Genomic DNA, 24,027 nt, shown 5'->3' on the forward strand with positions numbered 1-24,027 from the left:
GCGGAGACCACTCTCGAGCATGAAGGAGAGTTACGAAGACCTCCTACGACCTCGTGTCGACCATGCTGCGAGTATGAGTCGAGGGCAAACTCGTCAGAACTCGCCGATTAGGTCGCCCAAGTGGGGCAGGCCCTTTAGAGGTCCTGTTGCAATAAGTTTGGTATTCAGATGCATTGCTTACTGCAGATAGACAAATGGTGCAGGACCTGCTTCCGGGGACTAAGTCACACGTAGACCTTTGTGTGATGATGCTGAGGATATGAGAGTGAACCAGTGACGTGGGGCAGAATTGAGGGGGGGGGGGGGGGGGGGGGCAAGACAACAGTAAATTAGGTAGAGGAGAAATTATGGGATCCAAAATGCAGGACAGAAAGCCACAGGAGATCCTTCTTCCCTGTGGCTATCAAACTTTACAACTCCTCCCTCTTCTGTCGTGGGGTAGACTGAGACTGACTTCCTTCCCCCCCACCCCTCTCCAATCTTTGTACATCCCCCAAACCTTTCCACTCGTCACTTTAATTTCACACTTCATGTAATTTGTGTTGTTGTGACTGTTGGCAGAAGAATCTCCCTCCTGGGATAAATAAAGTTCTATCGTATCGTATCTTGGTGTAGGTAAAATCACCAATAAAAAACAGAACCCTGTAATAACTCGGCAGGTCATTCTGCATCTATGGAGTAAAATTGTAGGTGTTGATCTGGGTTGAGACCCTGCATCAGTCCTGATTTATACCTTTATTCCCTGAGACATTACATAGTTGGAACAGGGTGATTTAATGGAAGACTTGCTCACAAAGGACAGTTGCCGTTGAGGTTGTGGAGTTTTAGTATCCAGTGCTGCTATGATCCAATGGATTAACAACTGAATATGCTCATCATATCCATCCCATCTCCCCCTTTCTGAAACTTGTTTTTTCACTGATCCATTTGGACAAAGCTCTTCAAACTGAAACATTAAAGGGCCTGTCCCACTTTCACGACCTAATTCACGACCTCTGCCGAGTTTGCCCTTGACTCGTACTCGCAGCATGGTCGTCACGAGGTCGTAGGTAGGTCGTAGGTAGGTCGTGATGCTAGTCGTAGGTACTCGTGGCATCTAGTAGGTCGGGATGTTTTTCTAGCCTGATGAAAAATGTCCACGAGTAAAAAAGGTCGTGAATTAGGTCGTGAAAGTGGGGCAAGCCCTGCTCTTTGTACAGATGCTGCCTGACCTGCTGAATGCTTCCAGCATTGTCGACATTTAGACACAAAGTGCTGGAGTAACTCAACGGGTCAGGCAGCATCTCTGGTGAAAAATGGATGGGGGACGTTTTTGTTCGGGGCCTTTCTTCGTAAGATATTTATTTCAACCTTCCAGCATCTGTGGTTTGAATTTTTATTTTCATGAGAGCAGGATTTGCTTGCTACCCCTCATGGGGCTATGACCAGGAGATATCCTTCAGTCTTTTCCGTACAATCATAGTTCCATCTAAACACCGTTGTGTACATTTTATTTTTGTGTCTCGTCCGCTGCGTGTGTATGTCTCCCTAATCGCCTTCCTTCTCACTCACGCCTTGTCACTAACCATGTCACTTTATTGTTGCCTGGGTACTTTTCTCATCTAGATCTAAACACAAACTATTGCTTCTGTTGTACGTCCACTCTGGCGTTAGTTTATTGTTGTCATGTGCAGAGATACAGTGGCAACGCTTTGTTTTGTGTTCTATGCAGGCAAATCATTCCACACCACAGTGCAACAGGTAGTGCAAAAGGTGAAAGGAAACTGCAGAATATGGTGTTACAGCTCTAGAGTCAGTGGGGATTTAGTCAAGAGGAGCAAGAGCTGCAACAAGATAAATTGGGAATGCATCCTTGTCATATAAGTGGTGATAACAATGGTGAAGAAACTGCTCTTAAATCTAGTGGTATCTGCTTGCAAGCCTTTGTATCCCCTGCCTGATAGGAGACGGGGGATTGGGGGGGGGGGGAATGACTGGAGAGAATATAGTGTTGAGATAGGCAATTTGCCATGTTTAGCATTGAATACTTGAGCAGCTTTGAGAAGCTGCCTATTTTGGATTTCTATATCTCCCAAACACCAGCCGCTTGGTTGAGCATTTGAAAAAGGCAAGACTTTGCCTTGGGACATGTCACAAGTGAACAAGGTGTTGAGACCACACTGCGTGCAGTGCTGGTTGCTCAGCTAGAGGAAAGATGTCATCAAGTGCTCACCCTCCCAAGTATCTCAACCCGTCATCTTCACCACACCAAACTGTGGGGAAATACTGAAATTAAACATGGAATGATTTGCTTTCTCCGCTCTGCAGATCCCTGTGTTTCGAGGCACCAGTAGCTCTCTCCTTGGACAATGTTTGGACTCTTCAGCTTACCATGGAAAAGATGGGCTGGGAGATGTCCCAGACCCCAGCGCTCCAGGCCTGGAGCACCTGCAGAGTGAGCATGCAGTGAATGCCATGGTGCGGATAGTCACTGAACACACCGGGCAGGTGAGGTGATCTGGCTCCCGGGGGAAGAGAAGCCCCAACAGCTCTCGGTACGAGTGGCAGAATAAATCCACTGGGAGGAGCCTCTGATATCCACCTCTGGAATTGTGGTGGTGCTGGCTGAGAGGCAGTGTGCAACATGTGGCTGGAGCAGATTAAAAACATTGGAGATGGCAGACACTTGTTGGAAATGTGGATTACAATGTGTCATCATTAATTATTAGGCATTTGGACATCTTCTGTTTCTTGTGTCTCCAATTATTAGTCATTGTTGAGTTCACAGTTGATTCCCAAAGGCTGTGCCAAGTCCTTTTTTGGAGCTGTGCAGTTCAACAGCACAGAGCAGACCCTTCAGCCCAACTCATCCATGCTGACCAAGATGCCTATCCAAGCTAGACCTATCTGCCTGTGTTTCACCAATATCCTTCCAAACCTCTTCATCCATGGACAGGTTCCCTTCGGCCCATCTCATCCGTGCTGACCAAGACGTTCATCTGAGCTGGACCTATTTGTCTGTGTTTTATTCCTATCCATCTACATCCATGAACCCATGTCTTACACACTTCCGCAGCTTCCTCTGGCAGCTTGTTCCATCTTCTGTGGAGGGGGGAAAAATCCCTCCATTCCCCTTTAAATCTTTCCCCTCTCACCTTAAATCTTTGCCCTCTAGTTTTAGACTCCCCTATCCCAGGGTAAAAAGACTGAGATCGTCCACTTTATTTATGCCCCTCATGATTTCACATGCCTTAAAAGTCACCGACCCTCAGCCTCCCTTGCTCTAGGGAAGATAGTCCAAGCTTATCCAACCTCTCTTTGTAACTCAAACTGCACAGTCCGGGTAATATCCTCAGTATCATCTTGCAATTATGCTTGTATATGAACAAGTGTACTATCATACCAAACATTTTTCAGATTTGACTAATGTTTGCATGTTTTATTGTAATACTTTCTGAAAGCTTAGCCACGTTTTGATAGTAAGCTGAGCATAACCAAATTCGACTTGTAACATCTCAATTATTTACTGATTTCCCTGTAATATAGTATCTCTCTCATATTCATCGCCTATACATCCCAAACACATTACAATGAAGTACTTCATTGAACTGCAGTCACAGTTATAACTACACAGTGACAGCCAATTTATGGATGAGCAACAATGAAGATCAGCAGTGTGATCCACTAAGGCAAAACAGTGAAGCAAGTAACTTCACTACCACACAGTGTTGCTGCCACACAGCTCTGGAGCCCTGGTTTAATTCTGACCTCTAGTGCTCTGTACAGTGTTTACCTGTTCCCCCTTTGACGGTAGATTTCTCATGGCCGCTCTGGTTCCTTCCATCTATTCAAAAGCTTGCTGTTAGGTTAATTGGCTGCTGTAAATGTTCCCCCAGTGTGGGTAGGTGACAGGAGAATTAGAGATGGACACAAAATGCTGGAGTAACTCAGCGGGACAGGCGGCATCTCTGGAGAGAAGGAATGGGTGGCGGTTCAGATTGAGACCCTTCCAGAGATGATGGGGGAGAGATGGCGAGAGGGAATAGGTTGCAAGGAAATTGGTGGTGGTGGTGGTGGTGGGAAAGGGGAAGGTTCCTGTAAAAGCTGGCATAGACACATTGGGCGAAAAGGTCGTCACCCGTCTTGAGAAAATGTGAGAAATAATATAAAATTGTAGGAATTGATCAGATTTCCTCCAGATGTGGGTTGCAGGACAGCTTTTGGACAGGAGAGAAGCAGCAGCCAGAGGCAGCGAGAACGAGTATTGGCTGGAAGTAGGTGAGTCAGAGGGGAAGATTTAAAAATAGCGCCAAAGGCCCAGGTTCAAGTAATTAGCCCTAAAGTAGTTGATTAGGTACCAGATGAAGAAGTGGAGCTGCCTTGTTGAGGTGAAGTGCCTTGATGAGTACAATGTGAGTCTTTGGCTTGAGAGTCTTCGGCGAGGAGGCTGAGGCAAGGAGGCTGCACTTGATTGAAATTTGTGATTTGTGATTTTTGTCCACTGAAGAAATGGCAGGCAAGTTGGCACAATGTGTTTCCTGCAGGATGTGGGAAGTCAGGGACACCGCTGGTGCTTCTGGAAACTACACCTGCAGGAATTGTGTCCGGGTGCAGCTCCTGAATGAACACGTTGGGGAAGAGGAGAAGCAGCTGGATGACCTCAGGGCCATCCGGGAAAAGGAGAGTTTCCTGGACAAGACCCACAGTGAGGTGGTCACGTCAAGGATAGAGGGAGAGTGAAGGTGGGTGACTGTGAGAAAGGGGAGTAAACCTGGAGTGCAGGTGACCACGGTGGCTGTACCTACTGAAAACAGGTACACCCTCTTGGGAGCTGTCGGGCCAGACGATGCTTCCAGTCCGAATGGAGGACAGGTCGGTGGATCCAATCCTAGTGATGAGACTCGATCGACGAGACCGACGTCGGGCAGAGCCATAGTGGTGGGTGACTCCATCGTCAGAGGAGCAGACAGGAGATTCTGTGGCGGCAGACGAGATGTGAGGATGGTCTGTTGCCTCCCTGGTGCCAGGGTGCAAGATGTCACGGATCGACTTCATAATATCCTCGAGAGAGAGAGAGAGAGAAGGTGAGCAGCCGGAAGTAGTTGTGCACGTAGGCACAAATGATGTCGGGAAGAAGTGGAAGGAGCTTCTGCAACGTGAGTTTAGAGAGTTAGGAAGAAGACTGAAAGGCAGGACTTCTAGGGTGGTTATCTCTGGATTGCTTCCTGTATCTCGTGCTAGTGAGGACAGGAACAGGGAGATAGGGATCTGAATGTGTGGCTGAGGGGCTGGTGCAGGGAGCAAGGATTTAGATTTATGGACCGCTGGGATCTCTTCTGGGTAGGGGTGACCTGTACAAAATGGACGGGTTACACCTTAACTGGAGGGGGACCAACGTTCTGGCAGGCAGGTTTGCTAGGGCTACACGTGTGGGTTTAAACTAAATAGTGGGGGGGGGGGGGGGGGAGGGATTGACAAATTGGGAGTATAAAGATGGAATTGAAGGGGAAGTGAGTACAGGAAAAGTTACAAAAGTCCCGAATTAATGGGAAGGAAAGTTCAAGAAGGGATAAGAGAGTAAGGTCAGGGGCAACAGTGAGGGGGGGGAAGTGAATACCAAAGTTAAAGTGTTGTATATGAATGCGCAAAGTATAAGAAATATAGTGGATGAGCTTGAGGCTCAGTTAGAGATTGACATGTTTGATGTTGTGGGAATCACATAGACATGGCTGCAAGGGGGCCAGGGCTGGGAACTGAATATCCAAGGGTATACCTCCTGTCGAAAAGACAGACAGGTGGGCAGAGGGGGAGGGGTAGCTCTGTTGGTAAGGAATGAAATTCAGTTCCCTGCGAGGGGCGACATAGAATCAGGAGATGTGGAGTCAGCATGGATAGAACTGAGGAAGTGTAAGGGTAAAAAGACCCTAATGGGAGTTATCTACAGGCCGCCAAACAGTAGCCTGGATGTAGGGTGCAAGATGAATCAAGAGTTAAAATTGGCATGTAGTAAAGGTAATGCTGTTGTGGTTATGTCATGTTTCAACATGCAGGTAGACTGGGAAAATCAGGTTTGTACAAGTCACCAAGGAAGGGAGTTTGTGGAGTGCCTCCGTGATGGATTCTTAGAGCAGCTTGTACTGGAGCCTACCAGGGAGAAGGCAATTCTGGATTTAGTGTTGTGTAATGAACCCGAATTGATAAGGGAACTCAAGGTAAAGGAGCCATTAGGAGGTGGTGACCATAATATGATAGTTTTAATTTACAATTTGAGAGGGAGAGGGGAAAATCGGAAGTGTCAGTATTACAGTTGAGCAAAGAGGACTATGGAGGCATGAGGGAGGAGCTGGCCAAAGTTGACTGGAAAGAGACCCTAGCAGGGATGACAATGGAACAACAATGGCAGGTATTTCTGGGATTATACAGAAGGTGCAGGATCAGTTCATGCCAAAGAGGAAGAAAGATTCCAAGGGGAGTAAGAGGCGACCGTGGCTGACAAGGGAAGTCAAGGACAGTATAAAAATAAAAGAGAAGTATAACGTAGCAAAGATGAGCGGGAAGCCAGAGGATTGGGAAACTTTTAAAGTGCAACAGAAGATAACTAAAAAGACAATACGGAGAGAAAAGATGAGGTACGAAGGTAAGCTAGCCAAGAATATAAAGGAGGATAGTAAAAGCTTCTTTAAGTACGTGAAAAGGAAAAAATTAGTTAATCAAATGTGGGTCCCTTGAAGACCGAAACAGGTGAATTTATTATGGGGAACAAGGAAATGGCAGAAGAGTTGAACAGGTACTTTGGTTCTGTCTTCACTAAGGAAGACACAAACAATCTCCCAGATGTACTCGAGGACAGAGGATCTAGGGAGACAGGAACTGAAAGAAATTTGCATTAGGCGAGAAATAATATTGAGTAGACTGATGGGATTGAAGGCTGATAAATCTCCAGGGCCTGATGGTCTGCATCCCAGTGTACTCAAGGTGGCTCTAGAAATCATGGAACCATTGGTGATCATTTTACAATGTTCTATAGATTCAGGATCAGATCCTGTGGATTGGAGGGTAGTTAATGTTATCCAACTATTTAAGAAAGGCGGGATAGATAAAACAGGGAATTATAGACCAGTTAGCCTGACATCGGTGGTGAAGAAGATGCTGGAGTCGATTATAAAAGATGAAATAGCGACACATTTTGATAGCAGTAACAGGATCGGTCCGAGTCAGCGTGGATTTACGAAGGGGAAATCATGCTAGGAAAATGGACAAGGGAGAGCCAGTGGATGTAGTGTACCTGGACTTTCAGAAAGCTTTGATAAGGTCCCACATATAAGATTAGTGGGCAAAATTAGAGCACATGGTATTGGGAGTAGAGTGCTGACATGGATAGAAAATTGGTTGGCAGACAGGAAACAAAGTGTAGGGATTAACGGGTCCCTTTCAGAATGGCAGGCAGTGACTAGTGGGGTGCCGCAAGGCTTGGTGCTGGGACCACAGCTATTTACAATATACATTAATGATTTAGATTAAGGGATTAAAAGTAACATTAGCAAATTTGCAGATGACTCAAAGCTGGGTAGCAGTGTGAACTGCGAGGAGGATGTTATGAGAATGCAGGATGACTTGGACAGGTTGGGCAAGTGGGCAGATGCATGGCAGATGCAGTTTAATGTGGATAAATGTGAGGTTATCCACTTTGGTGGCAAGAACAGGAAGGCAGATTATTATCTGAATGGTGTCAAGTTAGGAAAAGGGGAAGTACAACAAGATCTGGGTGTCCTTGTACATCAGTCACTGAAAGTAAGCATGCAGGTACAGCAGGCAGTGAAGAAAACTAATGGCATGTTGACCTTAGGAGAAGGAGTTGAGTATAGGAGCAAAGAGGTCCTTCTGCAGTTGTACAGGGCCTGGTGAGACCACACCTGCAGTATTGTGTGCAGTTTTGGTCTCCTAATTTGAGGAAGGACTTTCTTGCTATTGAGGGAGTGCAGTGTAGTTTCACAAGGTTAATTCCCGGGATGGCGGGACTGTCATATGTTAAAAGATTGGAGCGACTGGGCTTGTATACTCTGGAATTTAGAAGGATGAGAGGATATCTTATTGAAACATATAAGATTATTAAGGGATTGGACACGCTAGAGGCAGGAAACATGTTCCCGATGTTGGGGGAGTCCAGAACCAGGGGCCACAGTTTAAGAATAAGGGGTAGGACATTTAGAATGGAGATGAGGAAAATCTTTTTCACCCAGAGAGTTGCGAATCTGTGCAATTCTCTGCCTCAGAAGCAGTGGAGGCCGATTCTCCGGAGAATGATAGAGCTCTTAAAGATAGCGGAGTCAAGGGATATGGGGAGAAAGCAGGAACGGGGTACTGATTGTGGATGATCAGCCATGAACACAGTGAATGGCGAGGCTAGCTCGAAGGACAGAATGGCCTGCTCCTGCACCTATTGTCTATAAATTGTGACCAAACTTCCATCTTTTTAAATGGCAGCTTGGGATCTTATGTCTAGAGAGCAGATTTGCTTAGGTTTAAATCCAGATTCACCAGGTCCAGATTGCACTCAGCACCACACAGTAGTGTCTTTGCTTTAGAGTAGAGGCAAGATTTCACCTGAGTAAGCCAGAGATCGTAGAATATTTGTCAACCTGCCTCGTATGCTCAAGGGAAAACAATCCCAGCCTATCCAACCTCTCTTTATACCTCAAACTGCCCAGTCCTGGTAACATCCTCTGTATCATCTTGCACGTATATGAACAAGCATAAATATGTGACACACACAATGGTCGGCACGATGGCACAGCAGTAGAGTTGCGGCCTTACATCCCCAGAGACGCGGGTTTGATCCTGACTACGGTGCTGTGTGTACGGAGTTTGTACGATCTCTCTGCGACCTACGTGGGTTTTCTCCAGGATCTCCGGTTTCCTCCCACACTCCAAAGACGTACAGGCTTGGCTTGGTATAATTGTAAATTGTCCCTGGTGTGTGCAGGATAGTGTTAGAGCACGGGGATCATAGGTCGGCATGGACCAGCTGGGCTGAAAGGCCAGTTTCTGCGTTGTATCTCTAAATGGGGATCGCTGGTCGGCACGGAATCGGTGGGCCGAAGGGCCTGTTTCTGTGCTGTAACTCTAAAGTCTAAACACAACAAAAACTGGACACAAGTTTCAAGTAAATACTATGCACAGTAACATTTTATCTTTCAGATTTCTCTCGTGGCTCTCGGTCCCCTGACTAATGTAGCCATGGCAAGTAAAATGGATCCAACATTTTCCACAAAGCTGAAAGATCTGTATGTCATGGGAGGAAACATGGAAGGTATGCTAGCTACTCACATCTGTTTATTCAGCATGTCTGTAATTTAATACTGAATATTAGAGTATGATTATATAAATGATTAGTATGTAAGTCACAATCAATTTCAACATACTTTGAAAATTATACTAACCTAGCCAGGTTGTTAAAACAAATTAAGATTAGATATACAACGTGGAAACGGATTCAGATTCAGATTCAAACTTTATTGTCATTGTGCAGTGTACAGTACAGAGACAATGAAATGCAGTTAGCATCTCCCTAGAAGAGCGAACATAGAATATGAGCAATAAATATATATACGTACATACAGTCGTCGTAGTGCAATGTTTTCCGGGGGAAGGAGTGTCCGGGGTGGGGGTGACTGGCAATCACCGAGGTACAGAGTTAAGTAATGTAACAGCCGCAGGGAAGAAGCTGTTCCTGGACCTGCTGGTCCGGCAACGGAGAGACCTGCAGCGCCTCCCGGATGGTAGGAGGGTAAACAGTCTGTGGTTGGGGTGAGAGCAGTCCTTGGCGATGCTGCGCGCCCTTCGCAGACATCGCTTGCTTTGGACAGACTCAATTGAGGGGAGTGAGGAACCGGTGATGCGTTGGGCAGTTTTCACCACCCTCTGCAGTGCTTTCCGGTCGGAGACCAAGCAGTTGCCATACCATGCTGTGATACAGTTGGTAAGGATGCTCTCGATGGTGCAGCGGTAGAAGTTCACCAGAATCTGAGGAGACAGATGGACCTTCTTCAGTTTCCTCAGGAAGAAGAGACGCTGGTGAGCCTTATTGACCAGAATTGAGGTATTGTGGACAGGCCCTACTGTCTACCAAGTCCGCACCAACCAGTGATCACCCCTGCACTAGTTCACCCCTGCACTAGTTCTGTCCCACACACGAGGGACAATTTACAGAAGCCAATTAACCTACAAACCTGTGAAAGAAAGAACTGCAGATGCTGGTTTAAATCGAAGGTAGACACAAAATGCTGGTGTAACTCAGCGGGTGAGGCAGCATCTCTGGAGAGAAGGAATGGGCGACGTTTCGGGTTGAAACCCTTCTTGAGTCTGAATCTGTATGTCTGAAACGTGGGAGGAAACTGGAGCGCCTGGAGAAAATCCAAGGGGTCACAGGTGCAAACGAGTCAGAAGAAAGGTTCTGACCCAAAACGTCACCTATTCCTTTTCTCCAGAAATGCTGCCTGACCCGCTGGGTTGCGCCAGCACTTTGTGTCTACTTTTAGCGTACAAACTCTGTTCTTAAACGTGATTTACCTCTACTATTTTTATGTTAAGAATTTCGTAAATCTTGCGTGAATAACTGTTTTTCCTTGATGCTTATTCAGTGAATTTTGTTACGATTCGTCCTCTGAACAATTTTAATTTGTGTAAAATTAGTATTTTTGTCAAAGAAAATTTGAAAAAATACCCAAATCGGAGAAAAAAGCAATTTGCATTCCACATGAATAACACATGAACCTGCACACAAAATAATCTGTGATGTTTTAGCCAAGGTGTTCAGTGAATCATTTTATTAGTGTTATAGAGTGATACAGTGTGGAAACAGGTCCTTTGGCCCAACTTGCCCACACCAGCCAACATGTCCCAGCTACACTAGTCCCACCTGCCTACATTTGATTCATATCTGTCCTATCCATGCACCTGTCTAACTGTTTCTTAAACGTTGGGATAGTCCCAGCCTCAACTACCACCTCTGGCAGCCTCAACTACCTCCTCTGTTCCATACACCCACCACCCTTTGTGTGAAAAAGTTACCCCTCAGATTCCTATCAAATCTTCTCCCCTTCACCTTAAACCTTTGTCCACTGGCCCTCGATTCACCTACTCTGGGCAAGGTGTTCAGTGAATCATCTTATTGTTGACGGATGACACAAAGATCCTCCACTGAATCTCCTGTTACTTCTGAAGATGGTTAATATCAGTCATGCCTCGTGCTTTAGTAGCTAAACATTTTTGATCAATCAGGATGGATGAGGTTTGACTTTCAGAAAATGCAGGAAGATACTAACTTGATTTATGGTGAATCGATGAGATACAATCTTGGTTATATGTTTACAAAATTGCTTTTTGTTGTCTTTGCCATCCAAGGTCAGACCCATTTTTCAACAAAAAAAGTGACACTTATGCTGTAGGTTGCAATATTATGTAAATAAATCTATCTGCATGAAATTTGCAGAGGGAAAAAGATTTTTACAATTGTACATTTGATTACGTTGGGCTCTTCAAAATGAGAGATCTTAATATTCCGTTGAGACTCTTACCATTTTGGATATATGCCAATCTTAGTACATGGGCATGGTGAAATGTCCATAAGTGTGTCTCTGCCTCTAATTGTGTGTATAGGGTCAATCTCTTAAGAACAAGAGTTTTCCCCCATCGAATTGTGTGAGATGGCAGATACAGTCATTTTATGACAGGAAGTTGATACTAATAATAAATAGCATTCTATGCCATATGTTTGGTATTTGGGCCCTACTTGTAAGCATATTCTAGAATGCAATTTGCATTCCACCAGAATAAAACATGAACCTGCACACAAAATAATCTGTGATGGCTTGGCCAAGTTATTCAGTGAGTCATTTCATTAGTCATTGAGTCATACAGCGTGGAAAAAGGCCCTACGGCCCACCCTGCCCACAATGCCCGACTTGTCCCATCTACACTCGTCCCACCTGCGTGCATCTGGCCCATATATCCCTCTAAACCTATCCTATTCATGTACCTGTCCAAATGTTTCTTAAACGTTGCGATACCACCTCCCTCAACTATCTCCTCCGGCAGTTCATTCCATACACCAACCAGCATCTGTGTGGAGAAGTTACCCCTCAGTTTCCAATTGAATCTTCCCCCCCCCCTCCCCCCCTCCCCCCCCCCACCCCCACACCACCTTAAACCTATGTCCTCTGGTTCTTGATTCCCCTACATTGGGCAAGTGATTCTGTGCATTTACCCGAACTATTCATCACATGATTTTTACATGATACTAGACTAAGTGGGACCCGTTGGGTCCTAGCTTCACACGGGAGGACTGGTCCCCCAATGCAATATTCCACCTCTCCACCAATTCCAATATACACACACTCACACACACACACTTAAAGCCCTGTCCCACGGTACGAGTTCATTCCAAGAGCTCGCCCGAATTAAAAAAATCAAACTCGGGGTAAGCACGGAGAATGAACTTAGTGAGTACGTCGGAGCTCGGGGACATTTCTTAGCAGTTGGTAACGCTAACGGCAGGTACTCGGGAAGACTCGCTAACGGCAGGTAAGCACGGGAAGACTCGTGAAGATTTTTCAACATGTTGAAAAATGTCCACGAGAGCCCCGAGTACCGACGAGTGGCCATTACTGTAAATCTCCGAGTTCGAATCAGGCAAACTCGGAAGAGCTCTTGGAATGAACTCATACCGTGGGACAGGGGTTTTACACACACACTGACCCACACACCATATATATATATGAGTAAACTTTCTTGAATCTACTCACACGACTGAGCACGGCCTCTCCACTGTGGGGCTTCTGCAGTCAGCGGCACTTCCAAAATCAGTGTGACCTCTGCACTTACCAGAAATTACGCAATCAGCGCGACCTGTCCGCTAAGCGGAAGTCACGATATGAGCGGGAATTTTGGACTAAACACAGTCGGACCTAATAAAGCATTTATTTCTTCCAAACACAGTCGGACCTAATAAAGAATGTATTCCTTCCAAACACAGTCAGACCTAATAAAGCATTTATTCCTTCCAAACACAGTCAGACCTAATAAGGCATTTATTCCTTCCAAACACAGTCGGACCTAATAAAGCATTGCAGTTTCAAGCCCTGGCAGGGCAGCAGGCCAAACAACTCATGGCATTGTCATTTCATTTCCAATTAAGCATTGCACTTTCAAGCACAGGCAGGGCAGCAGGCTAAACAACTCATGGCATTGTCATTAAGGGCTAACAAATCATTTATTGCAAGTACATTGCAGACTCACAGTTCAGTTGATTCATAGTTTAGAATGACAGTGGTGGCCTCTCCATCGCGATCTTGCAGAGTGACTGACTTGCGTCCAGGCATCCACGGTTTTATAGTCCCGCTCCCCCCCACTCGGAAGGGGCCTTACCTTCATTGTGGTGATTGACAGATGAGAGGACCAATCAGCTGATCTCAAGGTTTTATAAACATTCATAACCTTTTTATTTTTTATCGATGGGAAAAATCCACGGGGCTGGCTCAGCGGAGGACTGTGAGTAAGATGGGCAAAAATCACAGCGATACAGGGTAGCGTTTTTTTTCTAAAATCAATATACAGCGCAGACAGGAAGTGGTCAAGATGAGACTTTTAATTATATAAATATGAAAATGCCTTGCTTTGTTATGTGGAGAACTGGGAATAGAACTAAAAACTGGGCGTAAAAGTAGAAGGTAGACACAATAAACTGCAGATGCTGTTTTATCCAAAAAGGCACAAAGTGCTGGAGTGACTCAGATTGGCTGTCTGACCTGCTGAGTTACTCCAACATTTTTTGTTGTAAAATGGCCAGAATTAGGCCACAGTCCTCTTTACCATTGAATAAAACTGTCTACCTCTGCTGTACCTTCCAACATTGCCTCCATATCTTCTGATTCCCTTCCTACCCAAAAGATCTATCAATCAGTTGTGAATTAACTGTGAGCAATCTCAGGGTCTGGGATAGGGAATCACAAATATTCGCCGTACCCTAAAGAAATGTACACTCAGTACTACAAATAGCGTTCAGAATAGCCCATTTGGACCCTGGCACCTGCTCGGTCATTCAACAGGATTGTGGTTGTGAGTGCCAGTTTTCCTTCCTTCACCAGCACACTGCAATAATGTTAACAGCTAAAACTCCAACAATCTCTCCTTGCTGAACATACTCTGTTTCTGAGCCACCCTTATCCTTTTGGGTAGAGAATTCCAAAAAATCACCACCTCTTGATGTCAACATTTGTACTCATTTCAGTCTTGGATGGGTGATCTTACTTTGAGATTGTGACCCCTAGTTCTGGACAGACAATGCAGTAGTAATGTCAAACCCTGTAATATTTTGAATCTTCTTCATCCCCCCCCCCCCCAACCCCTCCTCTCATTTATCTAAACTATGAAGAGGATAGGCTGAGTTTTTTAGTTTAAACCCACACGTGTAGCTCTTGCAAACCTGCCTGCCAGAACGTTGGTCCCCCTCCAGTTAAGGTGTAACCCGTCCCTTTTGTACAGGTCACCCCTACCCCAGAAGAGATCCCATTGGTCTATAAATCCCTGCCCCCTGCACCAGCCCCCCAGCCACACATTCAGATCCCCTATCTCCCTGTTCCTGTCCTCACCAGCACGAGGTACTGGAAGCAATCCAGAGATAACCACCTTAGAAGTCCTGCCTTCTTGGAGTCTTCTTATAGGACATAGAAATAGAAAATAGGTGCAGGAGTAGGCCATTCGGCCCTTCGAGCCTGCACCGCAATTCAATATGATCATGGCTGATCATCCAACCCAGTATCCTGTACCTGCCTTCTCTCCATACCCCCTGATCCCTTTAGCCACAAGGGCCGCATCTAACTCCCTCTTAAATACAGCCAGTGAACTGGCCTCAACTATCTTTTGTGGCAGAGAATTCCAGAGAACATTCAAAAATGTTTTTCTCATCTCGGTCCCAAAAGATTTCCCCCTTATCCTTAAACTGTGACCCCTTGAGAATTTTGTAAGTTTCTATAAGATCCCCCCTCAATCTTCTAAATTCTAGCGAGTACAAGCCGAGTCTATCCAGTCTTTCGTCATAAGGCTTATGTAAGGCTTTCGTGTAAGGCTTTATTGTATTTGTATAAGGGGGAGAATGAGGGCCAGGGCAGTTTACTGTTCTGGATGTCAGATGTGGGAGGTCATGGAGTCGGAGTGCCCTCCAGACGTCCACATCTGCGCAAGGTGTGTCGAGATGGGGCTCCTAAGGGACCGTGTCAGGAACCTGGAACAGCAACTCGATGACCTCTGTCTGCTCAGGGAGAGCGAGGAGGTCATAGAAAGGAGTTACAGGGAGGTGGTCACTCCAAGACCATGGGAGACAGAAAACTGGGTCACAGTTAGGAAGGGCAACGGGCAGAGGCAGGGACTGGTGAGTACCCCGGTGGCTGTACACCTTGAAAATAAGTACTCATGCTTGAGTAAGGGTGGGGGAGACAGCCTACCTGGGGGCAGCGACAGCGGCCGGGCCTCTGGCACAAAGACCGGTCCGGTTGCTCAGAAGGGTAAGGAAAAGAAGAGGAGGGCAATTGTAATAGGGGACTCTATAGTCAGGGGGTCGGATAGGCGATTCTGTGGACGCAGACAGGAGTCACGGATGGTAGTTTGCCTCCCTGGTGCCAGGGTCAGGGATGTGTCTGAACGTGTCCAAGAAATCCTGAAATGGGAGGGAGAGGAGCCTGAGGTTGTGGTACATATAGGTACCAACGACATAGGTAAAAAAAGAGAAGAGGTCCTGAAAGAAGAATTTAGGGAGTTAGGTAGAGAGCTAAGGAGAAGGACTGGAAAGGTAACAATCTCAGGATTACTGCCTGTGCCACGCGACAGTGAGAGTAGGAATGGAGCGAGGTGGAGGATAAATGCGTGGATGAGAGACTGGTGCAGTGGGTATGGATTCAAGTTTCTGGATCATTGGGACCTCTTTTGGAGAAGGTGCGACCTGTACAGAAAGGACGGGTTGCACTTGAACTCAAGGGGGACCAATATCCTGGCGGGGAGATTTGCAAAGGCTACTGGGGAGACTTTAAACTAGTATGGTTGGGGGGAGGGACTCAAATTGGGAAAGCTAGCAGTCAGTGTGTGAAGCAGGGGGCAGAGAATGGTAGCACTCTGACCCAAAATGTAGGGGAGAGAGAAGAAAAAGAAAATAATCAGAGAATAAGAGAGGGTGGGTTTCTTAAATGTGTATATTTTAATGCTAGGAGCATTGTAAGAAAAGTGGATGAACTTAGAGCCTGGATTGACACCTGGAAGTATGATGTTATGGCGATCAGTGAAACATGGTTGCAGGAGGGCTGTGATTGGAAACTAAATATTCCAGGATTTCGTTGCTTCAGGTGTGATAGAATTGGAGGGGCAAGAGGTGGAGGTGTTACATTGCTTATCAGGGAAGATATTACAGCAGTGCTTTGGCAGGATAGATTAGAGGGCTCGTCTAGGGAGGCTATTTGGGTGGAACTGAGAAATGGGAAAGGGGTAGCAACACTTATAGGGGTGTATTATAGACCGCCAAATGGGGAGCGAGAATTGGAAGAGTAAATATGTAAGGAGATTGCAGATATTAGTAGTAAGCACAAGGTAGTGATTGTGGGAGATTTCAATTTTCCACACATAGACTGGGAAACACATTCTGTAAATGGGCTGGATGGGTTGGAGTTTGTAAAATGTGTGCAGGATAGTTTTTTGCAACAATACATAGAAGTACCTACTAGAGAAGGGGCGGTACTGGACCTCCTGTTAGGAAATGAGATGGGTCAGGTGGCAGAGGTATGCGTTGGGGAACAGTTCGGGTCCAGTGATCACAATACCATTAGTTTCAATATAATTATGGAGAGGGACAAAACTGGACCTAGGGTTAAGATTTTTGATTGGAGAAAGGCTAACTTTGAGGAGATGCGAAAGGATTTAAAAGGAGTAAATCGGGACAGTTTGTTTTATGGGAAAGATGTGGAAGAGAAATGGAGTACATTTAAAGGTGAAATTTTAAGAGTACAGAATCTTTATGTCCCTGTTCGGTTGAAAGGAAATCGTAAAAATTGTAGAGCCATGGTTTTCAAAGGAAATTGGACACTTGTTTCGGAAAAAGAGGGAGATCTACAATAGTTATAGGCAGCATGGAGTAAATGAGGTGCTTGAGGAGTATAAAGAATGTAAAAAGAATCTTAACAAAGAAATTAGAAAAGCTAAAAGAAGATATGAGGTTGCTTTGGCAAGTAAGGTAAAAGTAAATCCGAAGGGTTTCTACCGCTATATTAATAGCAAAAGGATAACGAGGGATAAAATTGGTCCATTAGAGAGTCAGAGTGGCCAACTATCTGCAGAGCCAAAAGAGATGGGGGAGATATTGAACAGTTTCTTTTCTTCGGTATTCACCAAGGAGAAGGATATTGAATTATGTGAGGTAAGGGAAACAAGTAGAGTAGCTATGGAAACTATGAGGATCTAAGAAGAGGAAGTACTGACACTTTTGAGAAATATAAAAGTGGATAAGTCTCCAGGTCCGGACAGGATATTCCCTAGGACATTGAGGGAAGTTAGTGTAGAAATAGCAGGGGCTATGGCAGAAATATTTCAAATGTCATTAGAAACGGGAATAGTGCCGGAGGATTGGCGTACTGCGCATGTTGTTCCATTGTTTAAAAAGGGGTCTAAGAGTAAACCTAGCAATTATAGACCTGTTAGTTTGACGTCAGTGGTGGGCAAATTAATGGAAAGAATACTTAGAGATAATATATAAAGCATCTGGATAAACAGGGTCTGATTAGGAACAGTCAACATGGATTTGTGCCTGGAAGGTCATGTTTAACTAATCTTCTTGAATTTTTTGAAGATGTTACTCGGGAAATTGATGAGGGTAAAGCAGTGGATGTTGTGTATATGGACTTCAGTAAGGCCTTTGACAAGGTTCCTCATGGAAGGTTGGTTAAGAAGGTTCAATGGTTGGGTATTAATGGTGGAGTAGCAAGATGGATTCAACAGTGGCTGAATGGGAGATGCCAGAGAGTAATGGTGGATGGTTGTTTGTCAGGTTGGAGGCCAGTGATGAGTGGGGTGCCACAGGGATCTGTGTTGGGTCCACTGTTGTTTGTCATGTACATCAATGATCTGGACGATGGTGTGGTAAATTGGATTAGTAAGTATGCAGATGATACTAAGATAGGTGGGGTTGTGGGTAATGAAGTAGAGTTTCAAAGTCTACAGAGAGATTTATGCCAGTTGGAAGAGTGGGCTGAAAGATGGCAGATGGAGTTTAATGCTGATAAGTGTGAGGTGCTACATCTTGGCAGGACAAATCAAAATAGGACGTACATGGTAAATGGTAGGGAATTGAAGAATGTAGGTGAACAGAGGGATCTGGGAATAACTGTGCACAGTTCCCTGAAAGTGGAATCTCATAGGGTGGTAAAGAAAGCTTTTGGTGTGCTGGCCTTTATAAATCAGAGCATTGAGTATAGAAGTTGGGATGTAATGTTAAAATTGTACAAGGCATTGGTGAGGCCAATTCTGGAGTATGGTGTACAATTTTGGTCGCCTAATTATAGGAAGGATGTCAACAAAATAGAGAGAGTACAGAGGAGATTTACTAGAATGTTGCCTGGGTTTCAGCAACTAAGTTACAGAGAAAGGTTGAACAAGTTAGGGCTTTATTCTTTGGAGCGCAGAAGGTTAAGGGGGGACTTGATAGAGGTTTTTTAAATGATGAGAGGGATAGACAGAGTTGACGTGGAAAAGCTTTTCCCACTGAGAGTATGGAAGATTCAAACAAGGGGACATGACTTGAGAATTAAGGGACTGAAGTTTAGGGGTAACATGAGGGGGAACTTCTTTACTCCGAGAGTGGTAGCTGTGTGGAATGAGCTTCCAGTGAAGGTGGTGGAGACAGGTTTGTTTTTATCATTTAAAAATAAATTGGATAGTTATATGGATGGGAAAGGAATGGAGGGTTATGGTCTGAGCGCAGGTATATTGGACTAGGGGAGATTATGTGTTTGGCACGGACTAGAAGGGTCGAGATGGCCTGTTTCCGTGCTGTAATTGTTATATGATTATATGGTTATATGAAAGTCCTGCCATCCCAGGAATCAGTCTGGTGAACCTTCTCTGTACTCCCTCTATGGCAAGAATGTCTTTCCTCAGATTTGGAGACCAAAATTGTACGCAATACTCCAGGTGTGGTCTCACCAAGACCCTATACAACTGCAGTAGAACCTGCTCCTATACTCAAATCCTTTTGCTATGAATGCTAACATACCATTCGCTTTCTTCACTGCCTGCTGCACCTGCATGCCTACTTTCAATGACTGGTGTACCATGACACCCAGGACAATCCCCTCCACTGCAGGACTAAATCTGGTGGACAACCTTTGTCCTAAAAGGCTGACCTTCTTTCCCCCCCACTACCACCCCATCCTGAGTCTGTGGCACATAGGTTGACCATCCAGAGCAAAGAGCTTCTCAAGGCATTGAAGAATTGTACATTCATCTGGTGACCCGTTGTCTTGTCAAACACATTTCATTGTACCGTTGACCCTGTGTTAACCTACATATGACAAATAAAACTGAACTGAACTGATCAACCTAATTGAAAGTGTGAGTAGCTACTGTCTGCTGCTCAACTATATACGAGTGAAAATAGTTTTCGAATGGCTATATAGTTAAAATGGTTGACCGAGCAGTCTGAAATGTCAATCTTTTGGTTTGTTTCCAAATAATCAAATGTAGATGAATTTTTAAGTTTCGTCTTGCATTTAAATTATTAGACTAAGAAATCAGCCAACCTAACAAACTAGAGACAAAATGCTGCTTTAACAACCTTTGGTCAGATTTGCTTGATTACTTTCATTCAGATTGTTTGGTACAGGCCATTCATGATCCATGAATGATTTGCTTTATTTTCAGCCGTCGGGAACGTAACCGTTTGCGGGGAGTTTAACTTTGCCACCGACCCAGAGGCTGCTTCCATTGTCCTGAATCAGTTCTCGTGCCCAACCTACATAGCCACATGGGAATATACTCTGCGTCACCAGCTGCCTTGGGTAAGATCCATGTTTGTCAGTATCCTGTGGTGGAGGAGGAGGGGGTATGTTGGACTTCTCTCCTGTAACTGCCTGCACCCTCCGGACTCCATTTGATTGGTAAGGGCGTCAAAGGTCTCTGCCCACTGAGTCCGCACCGACCAGCAATCCCCGCACATTATATATATATATATATATATATATTGGAGAAAACAAAAGCAGGTCATGGGGAGAACATACAAACTCCGTACAGTCAGCACCCATAGTCAGGATCAAATACGGGTCCCTGGCGCTGTAAGGCAGCAACTCTACCGCTGTGCCACCCCGGGAAAGTTACGGGGAGAAGTCATGTGAATGGGGAATGAGAACGAAAAATAGATCAGCCTTGGTGAAGCGGACTTGATGGGCCGAATGGCCTAATCTTCTGCTCCAATGTCTTATGGTCATGCAAAAATGACAGGCTGCAAATTACTCTTATGTAGGAATCTTCATGCTTTGCTCCTATCAAAATAAAATAAATGATGCAGTTGCTTTGTTCTATTTGTTTGTAAGTGTCACTTTTGAAGATGTAAGGTTAGATGGGGCTGGTATTGTTTGTATTTGGGAGTGAATATGTAGGAAATTTATGACAGATTTTATATTTCTTTCATGACTAAGAGATACAACCAAGTTCACCTACATCATATTTGCTTCCATTGCAACAAGTACATGAGCATGGAAATGGGTCCTTCGCACCACACCGACCATTGATCACCTGTTCACGCTAGTTCTGTTATTCCACTTTCTCACCCACTCCCTTAGACTTAGATCCTTTATTTGTCGTTGCCTGCAGCCATACATGTAATAATAAACAACAAAACACACAATAAACACAAATTAACATCCACCACAGTAAGTTCACCAGGCACCTCCTCACTATGATGGAGGCAAAAATCTTAGGGTTACTGTCTCTTCCCTCCTCTTCTCCCTCTGTGCTGAAGCGATACCCCACTGGGCGATGGTAATCAGTCCCACCGAGCTCCACGAACGGGCCGGTTCAAGCTCCGCGGCCCGGGGTGGTCGAAGCTGCCGCCCTCCAGTCCAGCGGAAGCAGCTGTTGCCGCGGGAGCTCCGGAAAACAGGCACCAGCCTGTGACCTGCGAGCTCCCGACGATGTCGCCCACTACACACTAGGGGCAATTTAGAGGCCTATTTACTTACAAACAAACCCGCATGTCTTTGGGATGTGGGGAAACCGGAGAAAACCCACGTGGTCACGGGAAGAAAGTGCAACTCCATGCAGCACCAAAGGTCAAGATTGAACCTGGGTCCCTGATGCTGTGAGGCAGCAGCTCTACCAGCTGAGCCACCCCATAATTCAGTCGGAATTTATTTCATGAGTGAAACTAAACTCAGCTGATGGATATTATTGGGGCAATGTAGCCAGTACAATATGCTCTGCTGCCTTTTTGATATCCATAAGCCAGTATCACTACTTGTATGTGGTGAATACTGTCGATGCGGGATCTTCAGGAGCATCCAGCTGAACATTTTTTTTCTTCTCTTTCAGAAATTCTTTGAAGAATGGGTAAACCTAGGCACTGAAAAGGCTTGCTTCATGAAGACTATTACAAGACACAGTGGAAAATACAAAACGGTCATGCAAAATGAAGCAGAATCACACCTTGAGTCGGCTTTTAACTCCTGCGATTCCTATGCAATGGCAACTGCTATTGACGCGAGTGTTGTTACTGAATATATCCGGTGCAGTGTCAGTGTGGAATTACAGGGGCTGCTCACTAGAGGGATGATGGTCCTGGACAGCCAAAACCTCCTGGGAAAGGAAAACCATGCCTTTGTTATGAAAAAATGTGACATTGAGAAATTTAAGCGGCTAATGATGGCTGCCTTGCAGTAGACCTCAGAGGGTGTAATGGTAATTGTGGATAGGAAGTTGGCTACCACCACCAGAGGTCAAAATAAAGATTGGGCTATAGCAGAGTTACCTCCCACATTTCCATTGAATTCTTGTGAAGAACCAAACGACTAGAATGTCTGACTGTATAAATGATTGATTTTACAAATCCAGAGTATAAGAATTTCAACAGTAGTTTGTGTTGTGTTTTTTTTTTCCCCCCACCATGGAGTCTTCAATAATGTTCATGACTGGACCACAACCCTAATCACAGACTTGCTATCCCACACCGATCTCCACCTTTTGCAGGTGAAGTGGACTGCTGGAAAAGCAAAATAAAACCAGAATACTAGGCATATACAAGCAGGCTGCCTCAAATCCAATGATTTAGGTTAGGCTGCATTTGGTGTATCGCATTCAGTTCTGGTTGCTTCACTAGAGGAAGGAAGACTTGGAAATGTGCAAAGGAGGCTTACTAGAATGCTGCATGATTAGGGGGCATTAGTTACAATGAAAGGTTGGGCAGACTTGGATTGTTTTCTCTGTAACACGAAGACGAGAAGACCTGATAACAAAAAATAGATGATAGACACAAAATGCTGGAGTAATTCAGCGGGACAGGCAGCATCTCTGGAGAGAAGGAATGGGTGACGGTTCTGGTCGAGATTCTTCTACCGACATTCTTCAGAAGAAAATAGTCTGTCGAGGAGCCAGCTGCAGATGGAGGCACTCAGGCCAAAGTCCAGAAGTTTAAGGATGAGCTTATTCAGTATTATAGTTTAGTTTAATTTAGATATAGTGTGGATTATGGGCCCTTCGGCTCATTGAACCTGCTCCAACCGACGACTACCCTATTTCTATACTACACACCAGGAACAATTTATTTACTGTAACTAATTAATCTACAAATTTGCATGTCTTTGGAATGTGGGAGGAAACAAGAACATTCTGAAAAATCCACGCAGTCACAAGGTAAACGCACAAACTCCGTACAGACAGCACCTGTAGTCAGGTTCAAACGAAGGTCTCTCGAGCTGTAAGGGAGCAACTCTACTACTGTGACACGGTGCTGACCCTATAGGGGTGCGAGTGAGGCCTCAACTGAATAACAGTGTTAAGTTGATACGGTGCAAGAAAATTGCTGGTTCACCAGGAACGCAAATAACAGACGTGATGGGGGGGGGGGGGAAAGGGCAGGTGTTTCTTCATCTTCAGCAGTTGCAGATGAAGTGAGAGGGAAGGATGTGATGGTGTTGTCAGAGTTAGAATATGCCATCAGGAAATCCCATTCAGGATGTTGAACAGAAAAAGGAGATGGGTTTGATGGTTTGGGGACTTGGCAGGAAAGGTTACACAATGGGGCCATCCGTCATGTTGTTGAGCGGTGGAACAGGGCCAAGTGACTATTTGTATTGTTCTTGTATCAGGTTTACACAATGTCAAACATTGGTGGATTTGTATTGAAGTAATATTGGCAAAACTACAAGATAAGTTAGTTGGGAAGGTAGAATGTTCCAAATGGGCTCATAAGTTGTAGGAGCAGAATTAGGCCATTTGGCCCATCAGGTTTACTCTGCCATTCAATCTCCGCCTCTCAACTCCATTCTCCTGCCTTCGTCCCATAACCCCTGACACCCCTACTAGCCAAGAATCTGTCAATCTCCGCCTTAAAAAAAATATCCATTGACTTGGCCTCCACAGCCATCTGTGGCAATGGATTCCACAGATTTTCCACCCTCTGACTAAAGAAATTCCTTATCCTCGCCTTTCTTAAGGTATGTCCTTTTATTCTGAGGCTATGGCGTTTGGTCCTAGAGTCTCTCACTAGTGGAAACATTCTCTCCACATTCATTCTATCCATGCTCTTTTCCAGGAAGTTTAAAGAATTGATATACATTAGTTCTGCAGCAAGATCAGTTTCTTCCACTGTCAGCTGTTTTACCAATTAGCATCTCCTCCCATTCTACATTCCCCAGGTCCTATCATGCTGGAGCAAAGGTGTTACATGGAAAAAAGGTGCAGAAGGAAGCTATTCGGCCCTTCGAGCCAACACCTCCATTCATTGTGATCATGGCTGATCGTCCC

General features: G+C 45.1%; 1 protein-coding gene across 4 annotated transcripts in view; it reads left to right on the forward strand.

Annotated features, from left to right (window-relative positions):
• The window catches only part of LOC116974595 (inosine-uridine preferring nucleoside hydrolase-like), a 39,814-nt gene extending 17,677 nt beyond the window's left edge, over window positions 1-22,137 (forward strand). For all 4 annotated transcript variants that reach the window (XM_033023247.1, XM_033023245.1, XM_033023243.1 and 1 more), the window contains exons 3-6: window positions 2,308-2,487; window positions 9,178-9,289; window positions 19,933-20,069; window positions 21,598-22,137. In XM_033023247.1, the coding sequence (XP_032879138.1) occupies window positions 2,308-2,487; window positions 9,178-9,289; window positions 19,933-20,069; window positions 21,598-21,945 (777 nt within the window). In that variant the 3' untranslated portion in view covers window positions 21,946-22,137. The remainder of the gene's footprint in view (window positions 1-2,307; window positions 2,488-9,177; window positions 9,290-19,932; window positions 20,070-21,597) is intronic.
• The last annotated feature ends 1,890 nt before the right edge of the window (window positions 22,138-24,027 follow it).

This window comes from Amblyraja radiata, chromosome 6 (genome assembly GCF_010909765.2).
Source record: "Amblyraja radiata isolate CabotCenter1 chromosome 6, sAmbRad1.1.pri, whole genome shotgun sequence".
Taxonomy (NCBI): Eukaryota; Metazoa; Chordata; class Chondrichthyes; order Rajiformes; family Rajidae; genus Amblyraja; species Amblyraja radiata.